At 44.0% G+C, this 27,555-nt stretch overlaps 2 protein-coding genes and 1 non-coding gene across 3 annotated transcripts; 1 reads left to right on the forward strand and 2 right to left on the reverse strand.

Moving 5' to 3' along the window:
• Positions 1-425: 425 nt before the first annotated feature.
• On the reverse strand, positions 426-16,793 carry smc1a (structural maintenance of chromosomes 1A). The gene is made up of 23 exons (XM_014135833.3): positions 16,411-16,793; positions 14,905-15,093; positions 14,535-14,647; positions 13,434-13,637; positions 12,986-13,224; positions 12,509-12,767; positions 12,139-12,279; positions 11,845-12,027; positions 11,468-11,575; positions 10,851-11,036; positions 10,508-10,687; positions 9,080-9,226; positions 7,442-7,579; positions 6,975-7,198; positions 5,918-6,059; positions 5,480-5,625; positions 5,059-5,212; positions 4,306-4,416; positions 3,889-4,045; positions 3,593-3,747; positions 3,154-3,375; positions 2,759-2,866; positions 426-2,558 (listed from the first exon to the last, which is right to left on the reverse strand). Exons 1-23 carry the CDS (start codon positions 16,517-16,519, stop codon positions 2,478-2,480), a joined length of 3,696 nt encoding a protein of 1,231 aa, XP_013991308.1. The 5' UTR covers positions 16,520-16,793; the 3' UTR covers positions 426-2,477.
• A 51-nt stretch (positions 16,794-16,844) lies between these two features.
• ribc1 (RIB43A domain with coiled-coils 1) lies at positions 16,845-25,285 on the forward strand. The gene is made up of 8 exons (XM_014135834.3): positions 16,845-17,077; positions 17,170-17,390; positions 17,499-17,722; positions 18,206-18,320; positions 18,660-18,778; positions 24,171-24,413; positions 24,711-24,877; positions 25,105-25,285. Exons 2-8 carry the CDS (start codon positions 17,192-17,194, stop codon positions 25,184-25,186), a joined length of 1,149 nt encoding a protein of 382 aa, XP_013991309.2. The 5' UTR covers positions 16,845-17,077; positions 17,170-17,191; the 3' UTR covers positions 25,187-25,285.
• trnar-acg (transfer RNA arginine (anticodon ACG)) lies at positions 19,912-19,984 on the reverse strand. The gene has a single exon. It is a non-coding gene; the product is annotated as a tRNA-Arg (tRNA).
• Positions 25,286-27,555: the final 2,270 nt, after the last annotated feature.

Consider the following 27,555-nt stretch of genomic DNA (forward strand, 5'->3'; position numbering starts at 1 on the left):
ATGTACAAAAGGAATAAGTACCATGAGAATGGCTGAGACATGGCTGGCTGTTTACAGTGTAACAGGTGAGTTTGCTCAAATGGTGCTGAAAAACGTGATATGACAAATGTAATGGTTAGCCTCTAGAGGGAGCCTCAGGGAAAGACTTGTCAAATTTGAATAATCGCTCCTTTATACTAGTGCTGGGAGAAAACTGAGGCAATACTTTGACATGTCAAAGCATACATACACTCCGTTCACCCTTATGGACCGGAAAGTCCTTCAGCAAAACACATATACATACTCACGGGATGAATAAAAGTTATAAAAACACAAATTGTACAAATATAGGCAGATATCTACAAAACACAGGTACTGAACACTAAACCTAAAGTTATGAAAGAGTTCAACCTACTTCTACCAGAAATACACAATTAGAATACAAGTTCAAATAGTATATTTTATTAACTATAAAGAATCAATACAATGTCAATGGAATAAACATGTCTTATGCAAAACTGACCCTTAAAATGGATAATTACATTTCCCATTGGCCCTGGACAGATTTAAAAAAGAGGCAGGGGGATACTTTTAAAGCAGACTCCATCCCCAAGTCAATAGGGCTAAACTTATAAACCTTCCTCACCTTCATAAATTTACCCTGGCTTTAGTGATACAATTCATAAAGATTGGATAAGAACATGCACCTAACATAATATTACCAACAAAGAATTGCTTTTCATCACTCTAGTATTAGAAAGTCATGTTCACCAGTTGTTCCCCTCTTCAGAGGAAGCAGGAAATCTAACAAGCTGGTCAAATTAGATGGATATTCCTAATGGAGTTTCATGATCTCATCACAGTTTATATCCAATAAGATAAACAGTTGTGATTTACCTTTTAGTAATTAGGTCATGGTTAGGGTTTAAAAAAAAAAAAAAAAAAAGATTTGTTAACTTCCCTCAAATTCCCGGTTGGAGGATTCCTGAATGTTCCCTCCTGATTCCAGGTATCTTCCAACAGGGTTTTCTGGGACACCAGGGAATTTGGGGAAAGGCTCAGAGCCTGTCTGGTAAAACTAAAAGGTGGCTTGGTAGCCTCGATCTAAACTGAATTGTTTCGTTTCAATTCACGTATATTTTAGGGTTGCACCATTCACGCATGGTAACGAAAACTTTATTTAGGCCATAAGGTCCTACTTGTCTCACGTCTCCCCTTCAACTTCATCAAACTCCACAGTTTCTCCATATCCAACACCGCGATGGTATTTCCTATAGGCCGTTTTACTTTATGGTTGTCCGGTGTACAAAGATGTCTTCTTATGTGTCATTCCTGTTGGTGAAACCAACTGTGGCCATTACTGACTTGATCTTGCCAAAAGGTAGAGAAATAATAACCGTAGCCATTGCTGACATTGAGCCACATCTTGAAGAAAGTGAAACAAGCAGAAAATTCTGTTTGGATACAGGCTAGTTAGACGTGGGGATTTCAAATGCTCAGATGACATCTGACTGGGAATGAAGTGGCCACCTAATGGGACCTACGGGTCTTCCAATCCTGACACAATTCAGACAAACAAGTAGCACAATAAGTGAAAAACAAAAAAAACACAACAAAAAAACCGGCTGAACACAAAAGAGAAAATAGGAGAATTTCAGATACTTCCATTACATAGACCAGTGAAATAACAGAAAGCAAGAATTTGAAGAAAGGGAAAGAGATTAGTAGAAAACATTTATGAGACCAAAAAAAAATAGAAAAAGAAAAGCATAATGGTTACATGTAATACATTATCATTGTCAGCAGGTTTCTACCGTTTGAGGGACAAAGCCTGATACAAACACACAAATTGTCAACAAGGCATGATTTCCAAATAATTTTACAATTTTTTTCTAAGCCTCATATAAATCATTCTAAAAATGTTCTAAAGCCTCATATAACCTTGTCCTGAAATACAATACTCATATGGTTCCAAATTAACAACCGAATTAAAAGATTCAATTGTATAAATGCACATTATATTCAAGGGGAAACTTTCTAGAAATAACAACTTTCAGCTGCTGTAACTTGTCTCACCCCTCCCGCTCCATTCAGAAAAAGCACACATTTTCTAATCCTAATATACTCCAAAAATACAGAAATTAGTTAAAAAAAACATGATAGCAAACAACATCTATTAGCCAATGGATGTCTGATCCACGATACAACCAACACACTACAGAACACATTATTAGCTACATTTGCCATCCATAGACACGAGCGATTTGGGTCATATTCATTAGGCAGAAACAGGTAGGGACTAGTTGGACTTGTATAATAAGAAACACAAAAATTCTGTTCTCAGTTACAAAATGTTCTAAAACATTTTCGGTTGCCTGCAACTAATGAATATGACCCTGGTTCAGTTGGTTAACCAGAACGTCAAAATGCCAATGAGTTAAAAGGTATGCCTGTCGTTTTGTTCCTCTCCTCTGTGTGATGTCCTGCTTGTTGGGGTTCTACTCATTGGGGTTGGGGTTGGCGTCAGGGTACACAGACAGGTCAAAGGTCAGCACTTTGCTGATGACGCAATCTCCTTGCTGTGGGGTGGGGGAGTGACGCTGTCAGTTTTACCCTTATCTCAGAAAACAGTTAGCATACATTGCTACATTCATTCTATTATCTAAAATGTGAGAGAAAAATGTCAAGACAGTCTTATAGTAATGTTTTATGTGAAAGCGAAGCATTACAAGGATTTATGGATAGCTGTGTTGCATCTTGTGTTGTGTTGCGTCTGTACCTCTGGATAGACCCCGATGAGAGAGTCAGCCTTGGTGTAGAACTCTTCCTTTAGAGAGATCACTATGGCCTGAGTGTTCACTGACTGGTCTTTGATGTAGTTGGCCACCTGCATAGATGGACAGTATTAGACATAACAGCATGGTCATGACATAACAAGGAGTGATGTCGTTAGTCATCTGGATAACATGGATCGACAACACATTAGACATCTCCAACCTATCCCTACAATATATAGTGCACTACTTTAATTAGTGCACTTACATCAAGAATAGGGTGCCATTTTAGACTGATAGTGGTTATAGTGAGATTTCAGGACAATGACATCGTAAACACATATGGGTATTTCATGCCATTAATAACGATAGTTCATGCAGCAGGGTTTTAGACACAGACCTTGCCAATGTTGGTGTTGTCCAGCGCAGCATCAATCTCATCCAGGACGAAGAATGGGGCGGGCTTGTAGCTGTGTATGGCGAACAGCAGAGCCAGGGCGGCTACAGTCTTCTCCCCTCCAGAGAGGTTGTCCATGGGTCTGAACCGCTTACCAGGGGCAACACAGTTATAGTTGATCCCATCCAGGTAAGGCTCCTCGGGGTTCTCCGGCCCAAGGAAGGCCTGGGATGAAGGAACACACCATCAACACACAGACAAAAGCTTTGTTCAAATCGAAAGGGGTGCAGTCAAACAGACCATTGACTTCATATGGAATGACCCCTATGTTAATGCAAATACCACATAATACAGTTTGTAGCTGGTTTTACTTGGTGGAACACGGTTCAGACTGTTTGTGCATGGTACAGTACTACTATGGAGTATTGCTGAGGGACAGTACCTGGGCAGAGCTGTTGCGTGACAGGGCTTTGTAGATCTCATCGATGTTGGTGGATACAGCCTCAAAACAGGCGTTGAAGCGGTCAAACCTCTCCTTCTTGATCTGCTCAAACGCCTGCTTGGCCTTCTTGGCTCGCTTACGGGCCGCCTCAAACTCTGGAATACACAATAGAGCATCACGAACACATTACGCAAAGGAAGATGCATTCTTTCCTGTTTCGGTAACATTTGATACCATCTCTCTTGGCGAATGTAAGTTAGTCCATGTCTTCAGACTCATTCATCTCTCCTCCGTACCGTCGCTGGTCTCCTGGAACTTGTCCCTGACAGACTCTAGTTTCTCCATGGCCTTCATGTTGGGGGCGCTGATCCTCTGTAGTATGGACTGCTGCTCGTTGAGACGTTGCTGCAGCGTGTGCATCTCTGCCTTGATCTCATCCTCCGCCAGCGCGTCCTGAGAAACAGCAGACAAATATGTTAGGCGACTCATATCCTCAGACTCACGCTACATTTCAAACTCACGCCAAAAAAAAAAAAAAAAACAATCGCTGGGTATTGAATCATGGCTGAAATAGACAATTTACACGTACAGTCCCCCCACAGTCGATGGGGAGATGAACTGCGTCCCAATTCTGCACACGTCTCCCAAAGTATGCACTTGGACAAATCCCAGACATAGCCTTAGTATGCAGTATGCACGGGTGGATTTCTTACCTTGAGGTCTTCAGACAGGATGCTGTAATCAATCTCTATGAGAGCCTCTTTAGCCAGGACAGTACTGGACGTTCTCTGACTGCTGCTGGACTCCTCCTGCTGGGAGCTCCCCTACACACAGAGAGAAACAAAAAGAGAATTACTTAACACATATATAAATAAGAGCAAACTAGAATGCTATTTAGCCCTAAACAGACCACTGTAGACTGACCCAAACTTAAGGAAAGCTTTGACGATGTACAGACTCAGTGATCATTGCCTTTTTATAGGGGAAGGCCACCTTAGGTTATGTGCACACCGCCTACAAAAGGAGGTGGAAACTGAGCTGCACTTCCTAACCTCCTGCCAAATGTTTGACCATAGAGACACATATTTCCCTCAGATTACACAGACCCACAAAGAATGAAACAAACCCAATTTTGATAAACTCCCATATCAGCAGCAAGATCTGTGACCTGTTGTCACAAGAAAAGGGCAACCAGTGAAGAACACCCTTGTAAATACAACCCATTTATTTTCCCTTTTGTACTTTAACTACTTGAACATAATATGACATTTGAAATGTCTTTATTTTTTTTGTGAGTGTAATGTTTTTATTGTTGATTATCTATTTCACTTGCTTTGGCAATGTAAACATATGTTCCCCGTGGAGAGAGCGAGCATGTCAGAGAGAGGGAGAATGTCAGAGAGAGGGAGAGAGAAAAAAGGTAGAAAGCTGGACAAACAGAGTGGGAGAGAAAGAGTGTTAAGTACCTCTCCCTGGCCGATGTCGTCCATGGTCCCAGAGCGTAGCGGCAGTCTGATGTCCTGCATCTTACAGGCCTGCAGCAGGTTGTGGCGATCGCTGCGTTTCTGCTCCAGCTTGGTCTCGATGGCCGTCACTTCCTTCTGCAGCTGGGTCAGCTCCCTGAGGGATTAACACGCATCGGTCAAACAATACCGCCGCAAACTGCAACGCTACAATACTAGTAACCATCTTTCCGGGTTAGCTCCCTAAGGTAAACACAAACACACAATTGTTGAACACAAACAAAAAAGCAAACGGTTATTTTTATTTTTTTTGTATCACATACAAGAATAATGTAGTAAGTAAGAAATATGTGCCTTTCAGAAATGGGCAGAAAAAGAGGATGAGAGTTTGTGTGCGCGCACGCGTCGATGGTTTGAGACTCACTTGTTGGCGCCTCCCAGTTTCTTGCGTATCTCCTCCATGTTGTGGTTCTTGTCGTTGACCTCGGACTTCTTGGTGAGGTGCTGGTTCTTCAGGTCCTGCAGCTGGGCCATGGTCTCGTCGATGATCTTCATGTGGCGGTGCTCCTCCTGGGAAAGAGACACAGGGAGGAAAAAAAAAGGTCAAAAACATCCAATCTCACCTAACAAAGAGAGTACACATTTGATTAACGCCATTGGTCTAAGAATTTAGACTACGTGCCGAGTCTCCTCCCTTCACCCGAGGCGTGCACACTCCTCGTCATGGATATAAAAGCTTCGGATTGGTGGACGGGTGGTTGGACGGAGTTTCCGCCATTGTTAAATCCATGAGTGGGAGTGTGCAACTAACTGCACATTTCAAGACTTAGTTCGGAAGCCGTTTATGTTAATCTCTCTTTACCTTCTTGAGTCGCTCTATCTCCGCCTCGTCCTTCTTGACGGTCTGCTCCCACATCATGACCTTCTCCTTGTCCTCTTTCAGCTGGTTTTTCTCATAGTCCAGCTGGATGCCCAGACGAGTCTTCTGGGTTTCAAACTCCAGCCTAAAGGTCACACAGACACAAAATGGATGCCGTTAGGTTAACACACTCAAAGAAACCGTGTCCCTCTCAAGGTCCCTCCCCTCAGACCTTTGCGTTTTAAGAAACAGGTGAGAGGATGTTAGGAATCAAAGGAAGATGAATTGAGGAAAAGCCTAAGAGACAGACAAAATGGCTGACTACAGCGCACAGAAACAGGTTCACATTCACAATGCCTATTCCCCCTCAGGAGACTGAAAAGATTTGGCATGTGTCCTCATATCCTCAAAAAGTTCTACAGCTGCACCATCAAAAGCATCCTGACTGGTTGCGTCACCGCCTGGTATGGCAACTGCTCGGCTTCCGACCGCAAGGCGCTACATAGTGTAGTGCGTGCGGCCCAGTAAATCACTGGGGCCAAGATTCCTGCCATCCAGTACCTCTATACCAGGTGGTGTCAGAAAGAGGCCTTAAAAATTACCAAAGACTCCAGCCACCCTAGTCATAGACTGTTCTCTCCGCTACTGCACAGCAAGCGGTACCTGAGCGCCAAGTCTAGGTCCAAAAGGCTTAACAGCTAATCGTACTATTTGCATTGACCCCCCCCCCCCCCCCCCCACTGTTTATTATCTACGCATAGTCACTTTACCCCTACCTACATGTACCCCTACCTACATGTACATATTACCTCAACTAACCTGTACCCCCGCACATTTACTCAGTACCGGTACCCTCTATATGTAGCCTTATTTTATTGTTGACCTTTTATTTTTTACTTTAGTTTATTTTGCAAATATTTTCTTAACTCTTCTTGAACTGCACTGTTGGTAAAGGGCTTGTAAGTAAGCATTTCATGGTAAGGTCTACACTTGTTGCATTCGGCGCATGTGACAAATAAAGTTTGATTTGACATTGACACAATGGAGGTGAGTGACTTACCGTTTCTTGGCGATCTCGTTCTGTCTCTTCACCTTCTCCTCCTCGAACTCTCTGATGTTCCTGACCCCAATCTCCTTACAGAACTCGATAAACACCTCATCTTCCACAACGTTCATCCGGTCTCTCAAATTATTCACCTCCTTTTCACGGGATTGGATGATCCTCTTGATGTCGTTGATGCGAGGGCCGAAGTTAGCCAGCTCACTCTCCAGCTTGGATTTCTCCTACAGGTGATGGGAAAAGGACTTCAAGCTAGTCCAATGAAATCACAACAGTGTGTCTACGGGGTTCTAGAAACCCTACTGACACACATTGTGCAGTAAAAACCTCTATTGAGGACTTTAAATGACCCATAGATCACCACATCACATAAAAAGGCCACATGCAGCTCCAGAGCCACAAGTTGCAGACCCTTGGTTTAAGGCTACCGCTAAACGAACAGACACTGTGTTGCTACACGTCCATACCTGCATGTTGAGGGAGAGGTGTCGGGTCTTGGTCTGTTCCAGGTCACTCTGGGAGTATTTGAGTCTCATCTGGAGGCCGTGGGCCTGAGACTGAACCTGGCGCAGCTCTGCCTCCTTCCTCTTAGCCTTCATTTGCTCCTACACCCACAGAGAGAGAGAGAGATGCCCCATTGTTATTGTAGTCCTGTTCCTTTCAGAGAAGCATCATTGTTATCGTAGTGCTTGTGTTCAGTTATCAGCCTTGACAACATTCTAATAGATACATTAGGCTGCTTATCCAACTGCAGCTTGATAACGGCTAAGTAAAATAGGTTTTACGGTACTTAAGTTTCATATTAATATATGTTATAAGTATGGTAATATGTTATGAGCAATATTCCCTCTAAGCTCCCCCAGGACTACTAAATATCAGCCCGCGTAGAGAAGCACGAGATTAAAACTCAAGAAACTTGAGTGAAGTTCAGTTAACTCTTAACATTTCCCTTTCATGTGGGAATTGTGATCGAATCAACACAATATTATCCACTTTCAATTCAACATAGCGAGATTTTTTTTTACTAATTATGCAAGACTTAATATGCAAAACTAACTATGCAAGAGATTTTGTTATAGACAGAACGCATCGGAGTAGGATTCTATTGCAATGACAAGCACGACTCAGCCCAGTACTCTACATGGTGCGCCATAACCAATCATAGCTGCAGTAAACCTATATGCAAATAGACCATTGCCATATATGGATCTGTGCCATTCACTTAGAACTGGGCTGTGTTTACAGCATGAGTGGTCGTGAGTAGATGTGCTTGTTTCTTTTTTTTTTTTTTTTTTTTTATCAAAACGAGCGCTTCATGTAGCCACGTGTACACATTTGTTCATATCTGTTAGTGGTTAGTGAGTTATTAGCCCAATTATAGATCAGTCAGCAAGGGGGGAGTGATTGCTTCCTACAAGAGCACAATGTGTATTTCTAGAAATCTTTGAAAAGCGAGTCAGGTAAAGAGCTTTTTTGTCTTAAAGGGGCAGTATTGTATTCTGAGACAGCGAGTAGCATAATTTGTCTGATTCTCTGTAATTATGGTATGGGAATGACACATTGTATATTTTGTAAAGTGGTTTCTTACAAACACAACAACCTTTTCAGTCACTCCCTTGTCTGAAGGTGCTCAGAAACAGGTAAACAGGTTAATGTCAAGCCCTGCATGTTTTTTCACATTGGCTGCTACTGTAGGCTGAATGATAGAACAGCTATTTCCATGTTAAAATGTTATGGGATGGGTTATGGATTTCTCTATTGTTTTTGATGGTAGGCCACTCTGGTAGACCTACATTATTATAAAATAGCCACAGTAACCTACTTGACCAGTGTTAAAACTAACTTAAAGCAGGTACACCCTCAGTGTTCACAGTAAACGCGCCAGACGTCACACCGAATTGTCAACATTCAAGTTTGTGATCAGCAGACCTGAAATCTGCCCATGGCCAGAAAAAAAAAACAGAGGGAACATTGGTTATGAGGTAGGATGCTCCAAATCCCAATGGGATGTGTGACTGGTTTACCTTGAACGCCATAACATGTTATGATGATGCTGATGATGCTGACGATGCTCAAGACCCCAAGTGGCCAGAGTGACTGTTTACCTTGAGTTCCTCAGTGAGTTTCTCCTTCTTGTCCTTGAGTTTGTCCACGGCCTTCTCATCCCAGCGCCTGGCCTTAGCCTTCAGATCACTAGCGCCCCCAGAGATCACACCGGACTTCTGGAACAGAGTACCGTCCAGGGCCACTGTCTGGAGAGGGAGGTAAAGGGAAAGAGAGGAGTGCACGGATGAAGGGAGAGAGGGGTGGACAGTAATTTGCACGTCTTTCACTCAAGGTGTGTGTGCACCTTGTGTCTGTGCTTTCTACTAGCGTCTTGTTTTTCCACTTAAATTAACTAGGCTACTTTTCAATTTGCTGGTCAGAAAGGGGGAAAAAAAGTCTGCTGAGCCTTCTCCCGCTAGAATGAACGATATGCATCTTCTAGCAATCTATTGATAGGATAGGCGCCTGTCAGTCACAAACTGAGCGATGGCAGGGAAACACTGCTAGTTTGACAGTCTGCCGTCTGCCCTGCCTCTCGGTACCTGGGTGGGTGGGTGTGTGTGTGTGTGTGTGTGTGTGCGCTATGGTTGCAGTCTAATTTCTTTACACGGGGAGCGAGAGCATGAATTTGCATGTCCCATATAATGTGGTAACGACGAGTCTAAATCGACTTAGTCCATTGTTTTCTGACACCATTTATTTTCTTTAGCGTGCAGGGTCCGACATTAACGACGGCCCGGGGACAGTACAAACATGTGCCGGGCCAAGCTAAACGTTCTGATCCGTTGAGTCAGCCTCATTGCTTTTTTATTTTAAAAAAATGATGCAGCCTAGGCCTACTGGTTGTATGAATTTGGGATCTATCGTCCTACCAGTGTCCCAGAGTTTGGTTGGAATAGGCTGGTTCTTTCTTGCACAAAACGACAAAGCTGACCAATAGAATAGGTTAACTTTTCTACCATGGGGGACAGTAGATTGACAGACTAGTGATTTTGCGGTTCATTGCCTGTATTGTTGGCTGAGGAAAAGCAAAATGTGGACAGTTATTCTAACTTCTTCAAATGCGCATCGGAATTCGGTAAGGACGCGCGCCGTTGCGTCCTCAAGTTGCATGTTTGGTGAAGATGAATTACCATGATCTAAATGTGATTTGTCATTCTGAGCACTGTAGTTGGACACCCTAATCAGGTTACGCACCCAATGCATATGGATCCAGTAAACAGAAACCCTGTATAGTACAACAGCTGATGAAACTAACCCCGTAAAAGTACGGGGGGGAGAAATATATAGTGTTTTTTCCTGATAGTTAATGGTAGAAAATACAATCTAGCATTAGAATGTACCAGAGGCCAACAAAATAGAGAATTTCATTTCCGGGGGAAGTCTGGCTGGCTACTTTTTGTATTTGGCTGGCTACTCCATGTGCTTGTTGAAAACACTATGGTGTGTGTGTGTATGCATCAGTGTGCGTGCGGTTTTTCTCCTACCTTGTGTCTGTAGGGTCCTCCAAAGGCGATGCGTCGAGCGTCCTCTACGTTCTCACAGACCAGTGCGTTACCACAGGCGTACTGCAGGGCCTTCTTAATGTGAGGCGGCTCGTAGCGGATCACATCGATCACCAGCTTGGCTCCACGCAGCTCACGCAGCTTCTCATCTGTAGGCTTCACCTGGAGACACACAGAGACACGGACAGTTAAGACTGACACAAACACAGAGCCGTAGACCAATAGACCGGACCGATACAGGTCTGTGTTCACATGGACATAATGCCATCGTGGAGTCCCATGTAAGTGACCAGTCCCGTTAAACTTAGTCTTCCCCAGTGTGTACCTCCAGATAGTCGAGGGGCAGGAAGGTCTCCGGCTCTCCTCTCTGCTCCTTGATGTACTGGATGCAGTCTCTGCCGGTCTTCTCCGAGTCCACGATGATGGCGTCCATGTTCTTGCCCAGCACCTTGGTCACGGCGATCTGAAACTTCTTCTGAGTGGGCTGACACAGGTCGATCAGACGGCCGTACTGCAGGGAAGAGGGAGAGAGAGTTGGAATATGTCAAAAACATTTCACGGCCACGTCAATATTCTGAGGGAAGAAACATGTCTAGAACACAAGAACAGTGAGCAGTTGCGGGGGAGAGTAAAACAGAGAAGGAAGAGGGCATCCGAGTGACAAGCATAGACAGCTTACTCTTTGGTCGTCCTATTGCTTACTCTGCCTCCAGTCCCCAGTCCTGCCACAGATCCGGGATAGAGTTCGCTGCTCTCCATGATCTCTGCTTTGTCTGGTAGCCTCTAGCCTTTACAGCTAACTGTGTGCTAACTATGCTAGCTGCAGCCTCCAGTAATTTTAGCACAGATCCAGCGTAGAATCTCCTAATACTCTGTGGTTGCCCTATGCCAACTGTCATCCCCCAGCCCAAACTCTGTATCTGTAGGTGCCCGCAGTCTTACCACAGATCCGGGATACAGTCTCTTGATGCTCTCCATGATCTCTGCTTTGCGTGCCTGCCTGCTGTTCTCCTGTCTGTCAATCCTGGCGTCGCCCAGCTGCTCCATCACCTAGGGAACAGAGATAAGATGTCAGTCAAATGTCCTCAGGCAATGTCGACTGATATGACATGGTCCTGGGACTTGCCATTTGCTACCAATCTACATAGCAGCAAACCCCACAGGAGACAGGCAAAACTGAAAATGTATCGGTTTTTTTCTCTCTTCTGATACAGTTATCATGTAATGTCAACACAAAATGTTTTAACTTTCCCAGTGCGTTTCAGAATCAACCAACAGCTTGGATTGGTTGATTGACATGACAGATAGTGTTCCAGTACCTGGTTGAGTTCCAGGTTGATCTCGTCGATCCTCTTCTTGGCCCCCTCTACTTCCTCAGTCAGCTCCTCCTCCATTCTCTTCTGTTCATCCAGAGACTGCTTGCTGGTGGTAATGTAGTCCTCCAGCTTCTCAATACGCTTCTGGTTCTCCTCTATCTCGCGGAACTTCTGCTTGATCTTGGCCTGCAGACGTAACATACTAATAACGTTAATCTCTCTTTCAGTCAGTCACCTTTTTACATTGCGTGCCCCGACGAGCACAACCCTGTATTCCGTACCATCCTTATCCTTTACCTCAGTCTCCACTTTCTTCCTTTCCTCAAGGTCAAGCCGGTCCTGGTCGGCCTTCTGGTCTCTGTTGAACTTCTCCAGCTCCTGGGCCAGAGTGGCCGCCCGCTTACTGGCCTCCTCCTTCAGGCGGTGGTAGGCCTTCACCTGGGGAGTGGGAGGGAGGTGGTGAGTGTTAAATATTCACCTACATATTTGAGCGATAGTAAGTCTGGCTAACCTGGGATACGAACCACCGACCTTCCCATACATCCCTCACTGAGGCAACACTGCTGCCTGATAGTCCGCTGTAACCTTTCATAGAATCCCCGTCTATCTCCCTGTGACCATTCACATTTAACTTAGAACACCCTCATGACCGTTCATAGGCTCCAACCTGGTTTTCCTCCAGTGTGAGGTCCTGTCCCTGGCTCTGGGCCTCCTCCTCCATTCGGTCGTCGAACTCCTGCCGGGCCATCTCCACGGCGCCCTGTTCTTTCTCCAACTCATCCATGTCCCCCTTCCTCTTCTTGTATAGCTTCTGTGCGTTCTGGAGGGACTTCTTGGCTGCCTCCAGTTTTTTGATCTTGTGGGAGGTATTCTCTTTGGCCTTGATGTACTGCGGACGCTTTTGGTTCAGTTCAGCATCCTTCTCCCTGTAGGAGGAAGAGGGAGTGGAAAAGGTTAAGATATTAAATCGTTAACTTCCAAAATGGCAACAACTCCACCTGGTCTATCAAATCAATTCTTAGGCTCTTCTTCACAGTCTGTCCCCATTTCCCCTTGCTCCCTCCCTACGCACTTGACCTCCTCTACAGTCGGCTGGTCTCTCAATCCTCCCCAGCTCTTTCTCCCTCCCTCCCTCCCTACTCACTTTATCTCTTTCTCCACTGTCTGCTGGTCTCTCATCATCCGTCCCAGCTCTTTCTTCTTCTCCTTCAGTTCCTCCTCCACGTGGTCCATCTTCTTGCGGTCCTTGTCGATCTCCTTGTTGCGGTGCGACAGCTCGCGGTTCAGCTTGTCGATCTCGGCGTCGTTGTGGTACAGCTTGAACAGCTGCATCTGGACGTGGGCCTTCACCACCTCGTCCTTCAGACGCTGGTAACGCTCAGCCTGGAGAGGGGTAGGGAGAAGGTGTGAATGATACTTGAAAACTACAAAGGTTTGCAAATTGTGGGATAAAAAAAATAATAATAATAATAATGTTTTTTGTAATGGGGTCTATCAATCTGTCTCAATATTACCTTCTACCTATAGATGGGAAGTGTGAGTGAGCTCTCGTGAGAAAAGAAGGATGCTATCAGACTGGCTGTCTTCCATACCTCCTCTTTCTCCTGCTTGGCCTCTTTGCGTTCAGCGGCGATGTTCTTCTTGCGGTGGTAGTTAAATTGTGTGTCCTCCTCAGCCTTCACCATCTCCTTCTTCCTACGGTCGTACTCCTGAGCCAGCTCCCCAGACCGGGAGATCTCCTCAAACAGAGCAGTACGCTCCTTAGGGTTCTTCATGGCTATTGACTCCACTGCACCCTGATTGGGGAATACATAGAGGTCAGAGGTTACGAACACAGTGTTACACGGGGTAAGCGAGGTCCATGGGCGAACAGTCTCAAGGGTTCTCTCACCAAGAGAGCTCTCATCTATATTATTCGTAGCGGTCTATTTACCACCACAAACCGACGCTGGCACTAACACTCAACGAGCTGTATAAGGCCATAAGCAAACAAGGAAATGTTCACCCAGAAGCAGCGCTTCTAGTGGCTGGGGACTTTAATGCAGGCAAACTTCAATCCGTTTTACCTCATTTCTACCAGCTATAAGTTATACAGCTGCACCAACGAGAGCATCCTGACCGGTTGCATCACCGCCTTCTACCCCCAAGCCATAAGACTGCTGAACAACTAATCAAAATGGCCACCCAGACTATCTACATTGACCTCTCCCCTTTATTTTTACACTGCTGCTACTCGCTGTTTATTATCTATGCATAGTCACTTTACCTCGACTATCCTGTAACCCCACACAGTCACTCGGTACCGGTACCCCCTGTACATAGCCTTGTTATTGTTACGTGTATTACTTTTGGATTTATTTGATTTTTCTTTTACTTTAGTTTATTTAGTAAATATTTTAGCAACTATTTCTTGAACCGCATTGTTGGTTAAGGGATTGTAAGTAAGCATTTCATTGTAAGGCCTGTTGTATTCGGCGCATGTGACAAATAACATTAGATTCACTTTTAAGGAAGCTCTACACATATTCTGCTCAAATATGCTAATTGTTTGCATGTGCGTATGTAATGTACATTTTGTATGAAGAAAGAACAAGAAAATCTGTCTACTTACGCAAAAGAAAAATGTAGATATATATTTTTTTTGCATGCGACTATTAACGTGTGTGTATGTTACTGTTTGAATCAGTTCTCACCTGGAAGACGAGGAAGTTCCTGGCCTTGATGAGGATTCCTAGTTTCTCCAGCTCCTCGCTGTACTCTGCCAGATTCACCACCTTACTGTTGATACGGTACTCTGACGACGAGCCTGACACACAGAGAAGATTTGTGATAGTTATGGCAATCCAACAAAAGATCAGAAAACCAAGGGTCTGTCCAAAATGGCACCCTATTCCCTATATAGTGCACTACTTTTGACCAGGACCCAAAGGTACTGCACTATGTAGGGATTTGAGTGCCATTTCAGACTCTGCCCAACACCACAAATTGGACAAGCAAACATTAAGGGAAGCATCACAGCCACACAGTTTATCACATCTGGATGTGGAGAAAGCTGTGGCATACCAATGATGATTCTGGTGAAGGTGCGCTCTTCCCCACTGTCCTCATGGTACACCATGCTCACAAAGGCTCTGTTGGCTGCTGGCTTCCCCACGGGAGCTCCATGGATCAGGTCCTTCAGAGTCTTCACACGCAGGTTGCTGGTCTTCTCAGCCAGCACAAAGCTGATGGCGTCCATGAGGTTGGACTTGCCTGGGAGGGAGAGAATATGAATGGGAATCAATGGCGTCAGCGAATGAACTACTCAAGTCATGCAAATATTGTTTACTTGGAAAAGGACATAAACTAACTTAGGACCAGGATAGGTTGATACCTAATCAGCTGCACAACTGAATGCATTCAACCGAAATTTGTCTTCCGATTGCACTCACCCCCTCTGAATCAGAGAGGTGCGGGGGCTGCCTTAAATCGACATTGACGTGATCGGCGCACGGGACTACATTAAACTGTTGATCTAGCTAATGTGTATTAGATCAACTACCTGCAAGGTCTCATTCAAAGTCACCCGAGGGCACGACAAAACCTATTCCCCCTCAGGAGACTGAAAAGATTTGGCATGGGTCCTCAGATCTTCAAAAGGTTTTACAGCTGCACCATCGAGAGCATCCTGACGGGTTGCATCACTGCCTGGTATGGCAACTGCTTGGCCTCCGACCGCAAGGCACTACAGAGGGTAGTGCGTACGTCCCAGTGCATCACTGGGGTCAAGCTTCTTGCCATCCAAGACCTCTATACCAGGCAGTGTCAGAGGAAGGCCCTAAAAATTGTCAAAGACTCCAGCCACCCTAGTCATAGACTGTTCTGGCAAGCGGTACCGGAGCGCAAAGTCTAGGTCCAAGAGGCTCCTAAATAGCTTCTACCCCCAAGCCATAAGACTCCTGAACAGCTAATTAAATGGCTACCCAGACTATTTGCATTGCTGCCCCCCCCCCCCTGCCCACACACACACCTCTCTCTGTTATTATCTATGCATAGTCACTTTAATAACTCTACCTACATGTACATATTACCTCGACACCGGTGCCCCCGCACACTGACTCTGTACCGGTACCCCCTGTATATAACCCCGCTATTGTTATTTACTGTCGCTCTAATAATGTGTTATTCTTATCTCTTAATTTTTTGGTTGTTGGTATTTTCTTAATTGCATTGTTGGTTAAGGGCTTATAAGTAAGCATTTCCCTGTAAGGTTGTATTCGGCGCATGTGACAAATACAATTTAATTTGTCAGTGAGGAAAACGTTTATCATAGTAAAAGGTTTTGGACCCGTGGCTAACTAGATACAGTTATAACAACAACAACAATGTAGCTAATATTCAATAGAAAGCAAGTGTTCATATGCTGTCGTTATCGACAAAGTAACAAGTACAGCCGCCCATGCATGCATTGATGCAAATAGTCAACCCGGCTAAACTAGCATTAGCTAGCAATCTAGCTAGGACTAGCAGTACAGTAATGTTAGCATTAGCTAGATAGCCTACTTGCAATGTTGATTGGCCACTACTTACCGGATCCATTGGGTCCAATAATCGCGGTAAACTTGTGAAAGGGCCCGATGATTTGCCTGCCCTTGTAAGATTTGAAGTTTTCGATCTCTATTAGTTTCAAATAACCCATTTTGATCAGATCTCTTGTGCGGAAACAGAAGAATGAATATGTGTTGTTGTGCTAGCAGCTAATGTCGCTAATGCTAGCTAGCTTTTGAACTCAAACGAGAAACATGCAAGCAAATTGTAAACACTTAAAAAATAAAAAATAAGCTAAAGTTGCATAATTGGTTGGTGTGCCCGGCTAACTAACTCGATTAGCTTGCAAGCTAGCTTTCAAAATGTACGACTGCAACAACAATGCGCCATTTTACAGTCCTCCTACTCGAGTTGAGACCTCTGAGCGCGCGCGTAAGTGAATTAGTTCTCGCGAGATGTTGCTGTTACAACGTATCCAAAAGCGCCACAAAGCTACTGTTTATTTTTCACATTTAACAAAATAGCATTGTAATGACACTCACTGGTGTCATTATTATTACAGTGAAACTGATATGGTCAATCGTGTCATCTAAATACTTTTTTGTTGCACATTTAGTTCGCTGGTGTTGCCATGGTGATTTGTATCGTCTAAACAAAAGGCGAGTGAAGAAGGTGACCTTTGCATGATGATAATTGCACCTGTTTTTTGGTACGTTTTGGTAAAGTTTTCATGTTATTAGGAATGTTTAATCGCCAAAGCAAAAAAATCATTGTCTTGTTAAACTTTTATGCTTACTATAGATACACCAAACCTAGAAGAGTCATGTATAAAGTGGATTTGCCGGTGGACAACTCCGCGGATGTGGCAGTGGAACGCCGACGGGCCGCAGAGGCTGCGCGCCAGGCTCGCATTTTCAACACCAGACACCGAGTGATGGGTCTGGATCTCAAAGCACTGGAGCAACAGGTGGTGGAGAACAAAGAACGGGAGGAGATGGCGGGTCAGCGAGAGAGGGCTTTCGGTAAGCACAAGGCAAGGGGACAAGTTGAAGTTTTAGAGGAGGAACTTAGGAAGAACCAAATTTGAAAGCATTTTACCATAAATTGCCTATGTGTTGTTTTTTTTTCAGACATGTTGAGAGTGACTCAAGATGAAGTGTTGATGAAACAGCAGCAGGAGGAAGAGGAGAGGAGAGCAGAGTTAAACAGAGACCTCATCCAGTACCGGGCCATCCGACAGCGGGCAGAAGACACCCGGGATGCTGATCTCAATGTTCACCGGCAGGGGGCGCTCGGGTTGTCTATTCCCATCCCAGAGTCTGAGCTGGGGCCTGCCAGTATGCAAGTGTTCCAGGTATCACAGATGACACTATTATAAGCAACAAGATATCAAAGTGTTAAATAGGGAAATATGTTGGAATGAATGAATAATGGAAATACATATCTCCTGACCTGGATTTTAGCTAATTTTCTTTTGAAGCATTTTACTTATTTACTGATTGTGTGTTTTCATGGACATTTACATTTTAGCAGACGCTCTTATCCAGAGCGACATACAGTAGTGAATGCATACATTTCATACATTTGCTGTGCTGGCCCCCCGTGGGAATCAAACCCACAACCCTGGTGTTGCAAATACCATGCTCTACCAACTGAGCTACAGGGAAGGCTGCATTGCTGTATTGTATGTATGTATGTATGTATGTATGTATGTATGTATGTATGTATGTATGTATGTATGTATGTATGTATGTATGTATGTATGTATGTATGTATGTATGTGTGTGTATGCGTGTGTGTCTTTTTCTTCTGCTTCTGTTTTGTATGCTGTACTCAGGGAGAAGGCATTGGGGACAATGACAAGAGGAGAGCTCAGATGGAGCAGACAGAGAGAGCACTACGAGCACAGAGAGAACAGAGTGAGAAACTGCACAAGGAGAAGAAACTCAAAGGTGAAACAGACACACAGCTATCATACACACTATGCACAACTGCACTGTACACACCTACACTACACATCACCCGCACAAATAACACAACACGCTCTCATATGCATAACTACACCCTAAAACATTAGCATCTTCCATCAACGCCACCTGAGAATAGGCACTGTGACCGTGGGAGTGTATGAGTGGTGTTTGTGCAGGATGACAAGGCATTTGGATGATTTAAGGACACTATCTAAACTAAATGTGTGTGTCTGTGTGTGTGTCTGTGTGTGTGTGTGTGTGTGTGTGTGTGTGTGTGTGTGTGTGTGTGTGTGTGTGTGTGTGTGTGTGTGTGTGTTGCAGAGCTACTGAAAGGCAAGGAGCTGGTACAGCAGGACCTGAGGGCTGTTCAGTTAGACGCTCTGGAAGAGGAGTGTAAGAGGGCTGGCCGCATCGCTCTCAACAACTACAACCATGCTCAGGTACACACAGTCTCAAGCACGCCACCAGCCAAGGATGCACTGATGAGACTGGGAGCTGTGACATGTACTCAGACAGTATATCTTTTTTTAATTACAAAGCTAATTGAAGACATTAAGAGATGCGTACACACACAGGGGAGATGACAAGCACATTAGAGGCGCTAAGCAACCTGCACGGGGAGTAAACTGCTTTGCGCTCACCCACGACCACACAAACTGCTTTGATGTATGCGTGGGCAGATAGTCTCCTTTCTAAAAAAGCTTTTTCCCTCGTCTCATTTGCCTGACTTGACTTGATATTAATAGATTCTCCCCAGTGCTAGGCATCATTATAAATGGTTCTGGTCACACTGGTTTTCATGTCAATGTGGTTTGTATTCGTTTAATCACTTTGGTACTATTTTCAGAAGTATGTGGTACATTTTCATAACTCTAAGCACAACACTCCAAACTGGTCACACATGTAACGGAGCCAATCTTTCATTCAAAACCTGTCATTGTGCATTCATTTGGATTGTAAACATCTCTCACCACACAAGCATTGATTCAAAACACAAGTTTATTGTGAAATGTAATGAGAACATTGGTTTAATCACTAAAACACAACATAATGATGTGTTTTCAATTTAGTCATTTTAAATACCAGTTAATCCAATAGCAAAACAATGCAAGATATGTGTTTCAAATCACCCATAGAAGTGCTGAAAATATGCTACAGTACTGTAAATTACAGTTTCCACATTTGGCAATGCACTTCTATTACCCAGCAAAATTGATAGAAAATCTATAATTTCCATAATATCTATCCAATGTGTAATCAAAGGTGTGATCAATGAAGACATCCTCTACAGTCAATCATGCAAAGAAATATATATTTTTCAAATATATTAGCAAAAAAGGTATACTGTCTTTAATCAAATGTAAGAAATGAAATGAACCTAATTAAATTTTAGTCATTTAGCAGACCCTCTTATCCAGAGCGACTTACAGTAGTGAATGCATACATTTCATGCATTTTTTAGTACTGGCCCCCCGTGGGAATCAAACCCACAACCCTGGCATTGCACACACCATGCTGGCGTTGCAAACACCATGCTCTACCAACTGAGCCACAGGGAAGACAAATATATTTTCGAGCCAGCCAGGAGTCGAACCTAGAATCTTCTGATCCGTAGTCAGACACGTTATCCATTGCGCCACTGGCCCCATAATGAAAATAAAACAATGTTTAGCACGCATTAATTTGCATCACGCCTGTCTTAAGCATTTGGCCATAAATTCTCATCCACATCACAGTGAATGTCATTGTTCATGCACCGCGGGAAAAACCTTTTGGCATGGAGAATCCAAGCTTGACATTGGTCTGCATTGATGTCGTCACATGCCTCATCCATGGCCAGGAGAGTGGCGCGCTCATGGGGATGGCGATCGTACACCTTCCACCTCCATGCTGAATAAAATCAATAGGGATGAGGAAAGGAGAGTATGGGGGCAGGTATAGGTTCACGAATCAGGGATGGGCCCGAAACCATGCCTGAACCACCTCTGCATGGTGGAACCTGACATAATCCCACACAATGACATGGGTGACCCTTCACCTTAACAGGCCTGCTCAATTTCATTGAGAAACACATTGAGGTGAGCAGCGTTGTAGGATCCTAGTAATGGCCTACGTCCTACCACACCATCTTCAGAGATAGCTGCGCACATGGAGATGTTTCCCCCACGTCGTCCAGGCATTTGGACGGTCGCCCGTTGGCTGATGAGTTTTGGCCAGATTGAAGCCTGCTCCGTCAACAAAGATATACTTGTGATGGTTCACAGCAGCATCAAGCACCATCACCCTCAAAAAATATATTTTGGTTAGTTATTTTTTACATATTGTGATATTGTGAAGTAGCATGCGCATTAATAGGAACAGTAATGCAGTATATAGTGCTGTACCTGAACATACTCGGCCCGCAGTTGTTTCACCCGGTCGTTGTTTCTCTCATAAGGTACCATGTAAATGTGTTTCATAGATACCTGGTGCCTCTTCAAAAGGCGGGCGATTGTTGGTAGGCTGATGGATGCCACATTGGCAAAGGTGTCATCGTTCTCCTCAATGGCCTGCTTTATTTTGGACAGCTTTATGTCATTCCTGGCCCTCACCATTTCCACCACTGCCCACTCCTGCTGGTCAGACAGCACACGGCCACGGGCACCACCATGGGGTGTTCTGTCAATTATGAGGGTAGAACAGAGTATACTGTCAATAGATCATACTGTAAGAATACTGTAACATGTGTTGTGAATTTACATGCATTACAATGTAATTGACTAAATGTAATGGTAAAGCATGGTGCATATCCTGCAGTTTTCTTGGCGAAATGTTCTCATGATCGAATTGACAGTTGATCTTTTCATATTGGGGTGAACTAGTCTGGCAACCTCTGCCATGGCAAGGCCTCAGTTTACCACGTGCCTCCCTCTCTCTGATGTCCACCTCTTTGACGGGGCCCATGCCCACCTCTTTGACTTCTGACGGGGCCCATGCCCACCTCTCTGTTGGGGCCCCTGGTCCATGAGCTCTTTGGTTTCTTCCTCCCCCTTGCTGTCGTCTATACTGCTCCATATTGAAAGAAATTGCAAGTGTTTTTAATATGGTAACCACTATGTGAACTCAATTAGCAATAACGACTAGTCATTATGTATGGTTATCATGTATCATACATGTCATTTAGATGTTTCTACTTTACAAACACACCTTCTATCTGTAGTTCTCAAAATCTATTTATAGTAGACAGACCAGTTTAAAATCTCTAGGTTTACCAAACGGTTAAGTGATTAACCATTAAGCGGTTGGATTAAGTGATGGTCAAATGTATTTAAACAAATGAAGAAGAGAATCATATGAAAAGTATTGTGAGCATTGCATTGTGACAGGCCGTTACTTTATATGAAATGTATTTCTAGATGAAACACTGATTAGGTTTGGTGGAAAAGTTACTGTGTGATTGTGTGTGTGGTACTTAGTCAATTGAAAAGGTGCTTGAAGTTGAGGGGGAAAAAAACTGCCTTTTTGATGGTCTGTTTAGATTTTTGTACAAAGAGTTGTGAAATTTTACCACATACTTGTGAAAATAAAGCAGAAAAACTGTAATAACCCTTTATACACCGTAGCTTAGCTACACTTCAGACAGACAGTGTGGTTCAGACAGAGATATCTCCAGAGCCCTTTTAGCAGGTAGCCTCTTAGGAGGTAATTGACTGTCTCCAGATAGACATGAAGGCCCTTGCTCTCTCTAGGACCAAATGAACCGTAACCATAGAAATTAGGTTGAACAGTAAAGGTTCGATTCAACCTGTATCGCGGAAGTACAGCACTATAGCGTAATTGAAAAGTAAATGTAATTTCAGATTGAGCCGACATATGCAGAGCTTACCGTGAATGCAGTCTCCGTAAACGCAGGAACATTGCCTTTAAATTACAGACACGCTATAGTGCTGAACTTCCACGATACAGAATTAATCAAGTCCTAAATATACACTGAGTGTACAAAACATTCCTAATATTGAGTTGCACCCCCTTTTGCCCTTAGAACAGCCTCAATTCGTTGGGGCATGGACTCTATAAGTTGTCGAAAGCGTTCAACAGGGATGCTGGCCCGTGTTGACTCAAATGCTCCCACAGTTGTGTCAAGTTGGCTGGATGTCCTCTTGGTAGTGGACCATCCTTGATAGGCACAGGAAACTGTTGAGTGTGAAAAACCCAGTAACATTTTCTTACGTGACAGCCTTATTCTAAAATTGATTAAATAGTTGTTTTTCCTCATCAATCTTCACACAATACCCCATAATGACAAAGCAAAAACAGTTTTTAGTTGACAAAAAAAATATCACATTTACATAAGTATTCATACCATTTACTCAGTACTTTGTTGAAGCACCTTTGGCAGTGATTACAGCCTCAAGTCTTCTTGGTTATGACGCTACAAGCTTGGCCCACCTGTATTTGAGGAGTTTCTCCCATTCTTCTTTGCAGATCCTCTCAAGCTCTGTCAGATTGGATGGGGAGCATCACTGCATAGCTATTTTCAGGTCTCTCCAGAGATATTTGATCGGCTGGGCCACTCAGGGACATTCAGAGACTTGTCCCGAAGCCACTCCTGCATTGTCTTGGCTGTGTGCTTATGGTCATTGTCCTGTTGGAAGGTGAATCTTCGCCCCAGTCTGAGGTCCTGAGCGCTCTGGAGCAAGTTTTCATCATGGGTCTCTCTGTACTTTGCTCCGTTCATCTTTCCCTCGATCCTGACTAGTCTCCCAGTCCCTGCTGCTGAAAAACATCCCCAGAGCATGATGCTGCCACCACCATGCTTCACCATAGAGAAGGTGAGTTCAATCTTGGTTTCATCAGACCAGCGAATCTTGTTTCTCATGGTCTGAGAGTCCTTCAGGTGCCTTTTGGCAAACTCCAAGTGGGCTGTCATGTGCCTTTTACTGAGGAGTGGCTTCCGTCTTGCCATTCTACCATAAAAGCCTGTTTGGTGGAGTGCTGCAGAGATGGTTGTCCTTCTGGAAAGCTCTCCCATCTCCACAGAGGAACTCTGGAGCTCTGTCAGAGTGACTATCGGGTTCTTGGTCACCTCCCTGACCAAAGCCCTTCTCCCCCAATTTCTATGTTTGGCCGGGCGGCCAGCTCTAGGCAGAGTGTCGGTGGTTCCAAACTTCTTCTATTTAAGAATGATGGAGGCCACTGTGTTCTTGGGGACCTTCAATGCTGCAGACATTTTTTAGTACCATTCCCCAGATCTGTGCCTCTACACAATCCTGTTTCGGAGCTCTACGGACAATTCCTTTGACCTCATGGCTTGGTTTTTGCTCTGACATGCACCTGTCAACTGTGGGACCTTATATAAACAGGTGTTTGCCTTTCCAAATCAGGTCCAATCAATTGAATTTACCACACGAGAAATCCAATCAAGCTGTAGAAACATCTCAAGGATGATCAATGGAAACAGGATGCACCTGAGCTCAATTTCAAGTCTCATAGCAAAGGGTCTGAATACTTATGTAAATAAGGTATCTTTTTTTTATTTTTTTTATAAATTCGCAAAAACATAAAAACCTGTTTTCGCTTTGTCATTATGGGGCATTGTGTGTAGATTGATGAGGATTATATTTTTAAAAAATCAATTTTAGAGTAAGGCTGTAACACAACAAAATGTGGGAAAAGTCAGGGGTTCTGAAAACGTGCCGAATGCACTGTATCAGTGGTTGGGTGCACCTTCTACCTACTCCCCAGATCTTGTGACAGTGACCCTTAACTCTCTCGTCTCTTAGGAGGTCATGGAACTTTTGGTCTAACGTCTTACCCTTGAACTCTAAACCTATCTATGACCCCCACCCACAGGCTGCAGAGTGTGTAGAAAAAGAGAGGAAGGAGCGCATGAGGAAGGAGGGCAAGGAGATGGCGGAGGTGTGGCACATGGTGACATCGGACATCCTAACGGAATGTCCCAAGGCTGCGGAGAGACAAGTAGACGGAGGCCCAGTGGGCGGGCCCAGGGTGCTGACGGACAGGTGGAGGGGGATGAGCCCCGTCCAGCTGAGCGCCATCCGCAGGCAGAGAGAGGAACAGCGCCTAGAGGGAAAGGTAATGATAACGACTTTAATTTTAGTGCAAGTCTTGTGCAAATTTTCCATTGACACCAATACATATTTTAAAGTCAAATCAGTTCAAAATCTGCATTCAGCTTAAAGAGAACACATTCATTCATGATTGTTGTGATTATATAATAAAGATTGTTTTATCTCTATGGTGGTGATAGGCAATCACTATTGTTGATTGCTTATTGAAGAAGCAATCTCATCATGAACCTCTCCTTCGATCTTCACCCTCAGGCTTATGATCATATTTCTCATACTTCCCCAATTTTCTCAAATCATTTAGAGGCTGAGGGAGATTGAGAAGCGGAGAGACGCTGCCTGGGACTTCCAGCGCATGGTGCAGACCCGAGAGGATGAAGAGGAGGAGAGGAAAGCGATGGAGCTGAAGAAGGAGAAGAGGATTGAGATGGACCGATACAATGAACAGCTGGCCAGAGATCAGCGCGAACAGTAAGCACACAAACCACACTCAGACACATCAATCTTTACATTCTTTCTTTACAGATACTGGGCGAGACACGTCATGGCACATAACCGCACAAACACTTTACTGTCAAAGTATAAACAGATACTATACACGGTGAAAGAATTGAAAGTCCCAGTTTTCACATAAAAATAGACATTTTAATTGTGAAACAGACATTGACAGTGTATTTTCTCCATCTCATCTCCACCAGTCAGCAGTACCTGTCCAAGACACTGTACACCAACAGACCCACGGCCCGGTACTTTACTCAGTTCAGCAGCAGCTCACGCTGAGATGACCAACACAAACTCACCGCACAATACTGGATCTCAGATTTAGACGATATGCACAACACAACAAGCAAATAAAGTTTATGATATAGTCATACTTTACACGTTATTGTTGTCTTTTATCCCTAAGATTTAGTCACTAGGTCAAATGTTGCAGTCTTCTGCAACTTATCACAGGAGGGGTATTTTCGCTGTATAATGGACTGTCTATCTAGCTTTTCTTTTATGTTTCATGCATAGTAGGGATTCATATCTAATTTCTCTGATCTTTTGAGGATAAAACGTGCACGTCACCATCTTTAGACATTGACGCTATGAGTGATTCTAATGACGACACAACGATGACACCTCTTTTGGTTCCGATTAGTCCAAGGTTCTTTATTTAATTCATTGTCACATATTTAGTTACAAGTGGCTGATTCATAATGCAGATCGTTACAATGTCATTGGACCCATAACATATAGTACAACACCACTCCACACAGTGACCCACTCCCTAACCAACCCTCTACCCGCTCCACTTCCGTCTCAACCAATTAGCAGGAGCACACTAGCCTGGTCACAGATCTGGTTGTGCTGTCTTGCCAACTCCTATGACTTTAGCATGATATTGACCATAGGAGTTGGCTATTCAGCACAAACAGATCTGGGACCAGACTACCAATACACTACTGTACCCACCAATCCCCCAGTTCCATTGTGCTAATGGGACCCCAAACACACCACACAGAGGGACTCCCCCCACACAGAGGGACCAAACATACCACACAGAGGGACTCGGTCTCCCCTCAGGCAGTGAAATACACAGTATCCGTCCCCTCCATCCCTCCCTCCTATCCCTCCACCATGACTGTAAATTCATACATTTCGTACCCTAATGAAGCTGATACAGTCATTCTCTTCTATATGCAATTAAAATTCACTTTTTATTTTACATTTATGTTGTAAGTATAAAAAATGGAAATGAAAGTAACAGAGGGGAAAGTAAGAAATGCTAGCACTAAACCTGGCTTAGACGATCCCCTCACTGACCACATGAAAACCAAAGCAGAGATAGCTAGAAAGGCAGGCAGTAGAGTGAGTATCTGTGTGTTCAATTGTTCACTTATTCCCCAACTCATTCAAAGCTATCACTTGCCCTGACACTACTGACATCACACCATGACAAGCACAGATGGTTAGCAGCGAGATAGGCTGCGTCTCAAATGGCACTCTATAGTGCACTACTTATGACCAGGGCCCATATTTATAACCCTGAACACCAGGCCCGTATGGCTCTGGTCATAAGTAGTGCACTACATAGGGAATACGATGCCATTTGAGACACAATCCATAGTCGTGAGAGAATAATTGGCATATTATTTCATTTTATCATAATATTATCATTCTGTATGAAAATAGATTTCTGAAATGGAAATGTTTTTGTCCTGAGTGTGTCTGTAACAGCAAACTACAGGGAGCTGAGCTCACTCAAACCTCTCATTAGGTCAGACTCACTGGCTTGCGTCTCAATTGGCACCCTATTCCCTATATAGTGTACACATCCACTGTATAAGGAATAGGGTGCCAATGCGGATGCACCTATTGCCTTTCTGCCAAGCCAGAGAAAATCCCGTTTCTCTATCCCATTTCCCTGGGACTCACTGAACAGTAACAGTGAATGATAGCTTGGATTGCAGTCAGACCTGGGTTCAAATAGTATTTGTTTTTTCTCAACTACTTAAGCTGTAGTTCTGGAACAATGGACCCAATAGAGTGGCCCCAAAAGTGCAAACCTGTTGTCTCCGCCCATCTTGCAATCCAGGCAGGCTCAATCAAACTCCCCTCTGAAAGAAAATGAAACCTATTTGAACCCGGGTCTGTCTCTGGGTAGACTGTAGGCTAGTTTGAGTGGGGTGAGCAGTGAGGGCAGAGCCAGCACATTGCATATACTCCCTGTGGTGCTTCATCACAAGCTAGCTCACTGCCTCCCTCCCTCCCGTCCTTATCATCACATGGCCTCAGCACGGTGAGTGTCCGAAATGGCACCCTATTCCCTAAAAAGTACATTATTTTGACCAGGGCACAGGGTACCATTTGGGACACAAAAATAGACTCTCTCAACACAGATACTCACTGTACTGTAATGCTTAAAGGGACACAAAAAAATGAAGGTGAAGTGCCCCTTACAAGCCAGGAAAACTTGATGGACATGATGACTATTAACATAAGTTTAACCTCAGCTTTCAATAGGTTGGTATTGATTCTACTGTATATTCTAAAACAACAAAAGCTACTGATGTAATCTCGGCATACAGAACCAAATTTCACGTGCGCACTTCTACTACTATTGATGTAAAATGTGTTTTTCTTTTTTTGTTTGTTTTTTTTAT

Source organism: Salmo salar, chromosome 13 (assembly GCF_965601325.2).
Source record: "Salmo salar chromosome 13, fSalSal1, whole genome shotgun sequence".
In the NCBI taxonomy this organism is placed as follows: domain Eukaryota; kingdom Metazoa; phylum Chordata; class Actinopteri; order Salmoniformes; family Salmonidae; genus Salmo; species Salmo salar.

Coding starts and splice junctions, on each gene's coding strand:
- smc1a (XM_014135833.3), bottom strand. CDS start 16,519: ATGGGTTATTTGAAACTAATAGAGATCGAAAACTTCAAATCTTACAAG. Junction 11,576..11,844: donor TCAACCTGGAACTCAACCAG/GTACTGGAACAC, acceptor TCTGTTCCCTAG/GTGATGGAGCAGCTGGGCGA. Junction 7,580..9,079: donor AACTCACTGAGGAACTCAAG/GTAAACAGTCAC, acceptor CTGTGGGTGTAG/GAGCAAATGAAGGCTAAGAG.
- ribc1 (XM_014135834.3), top strand. CDS start 17,192: ATGTATAAAGTGGATTTGCCGGTGGACAACTCCGCGGATGTGGCAGTG. Junction 18,321..18,659: donor CAAGGAGAAGAAACTCAAAG/GTGAAACAGACA, acceptor TGTGTGTTGCAG/AGCTACTGAAAGGCAAGGAG. Junction 18,779..24,170: donor ACAACTACAACCATGCTCAG/GTACACACAGTC, acceptor CCCCACCCACAG/GCTGCAGAGTGTGTAGAAAA.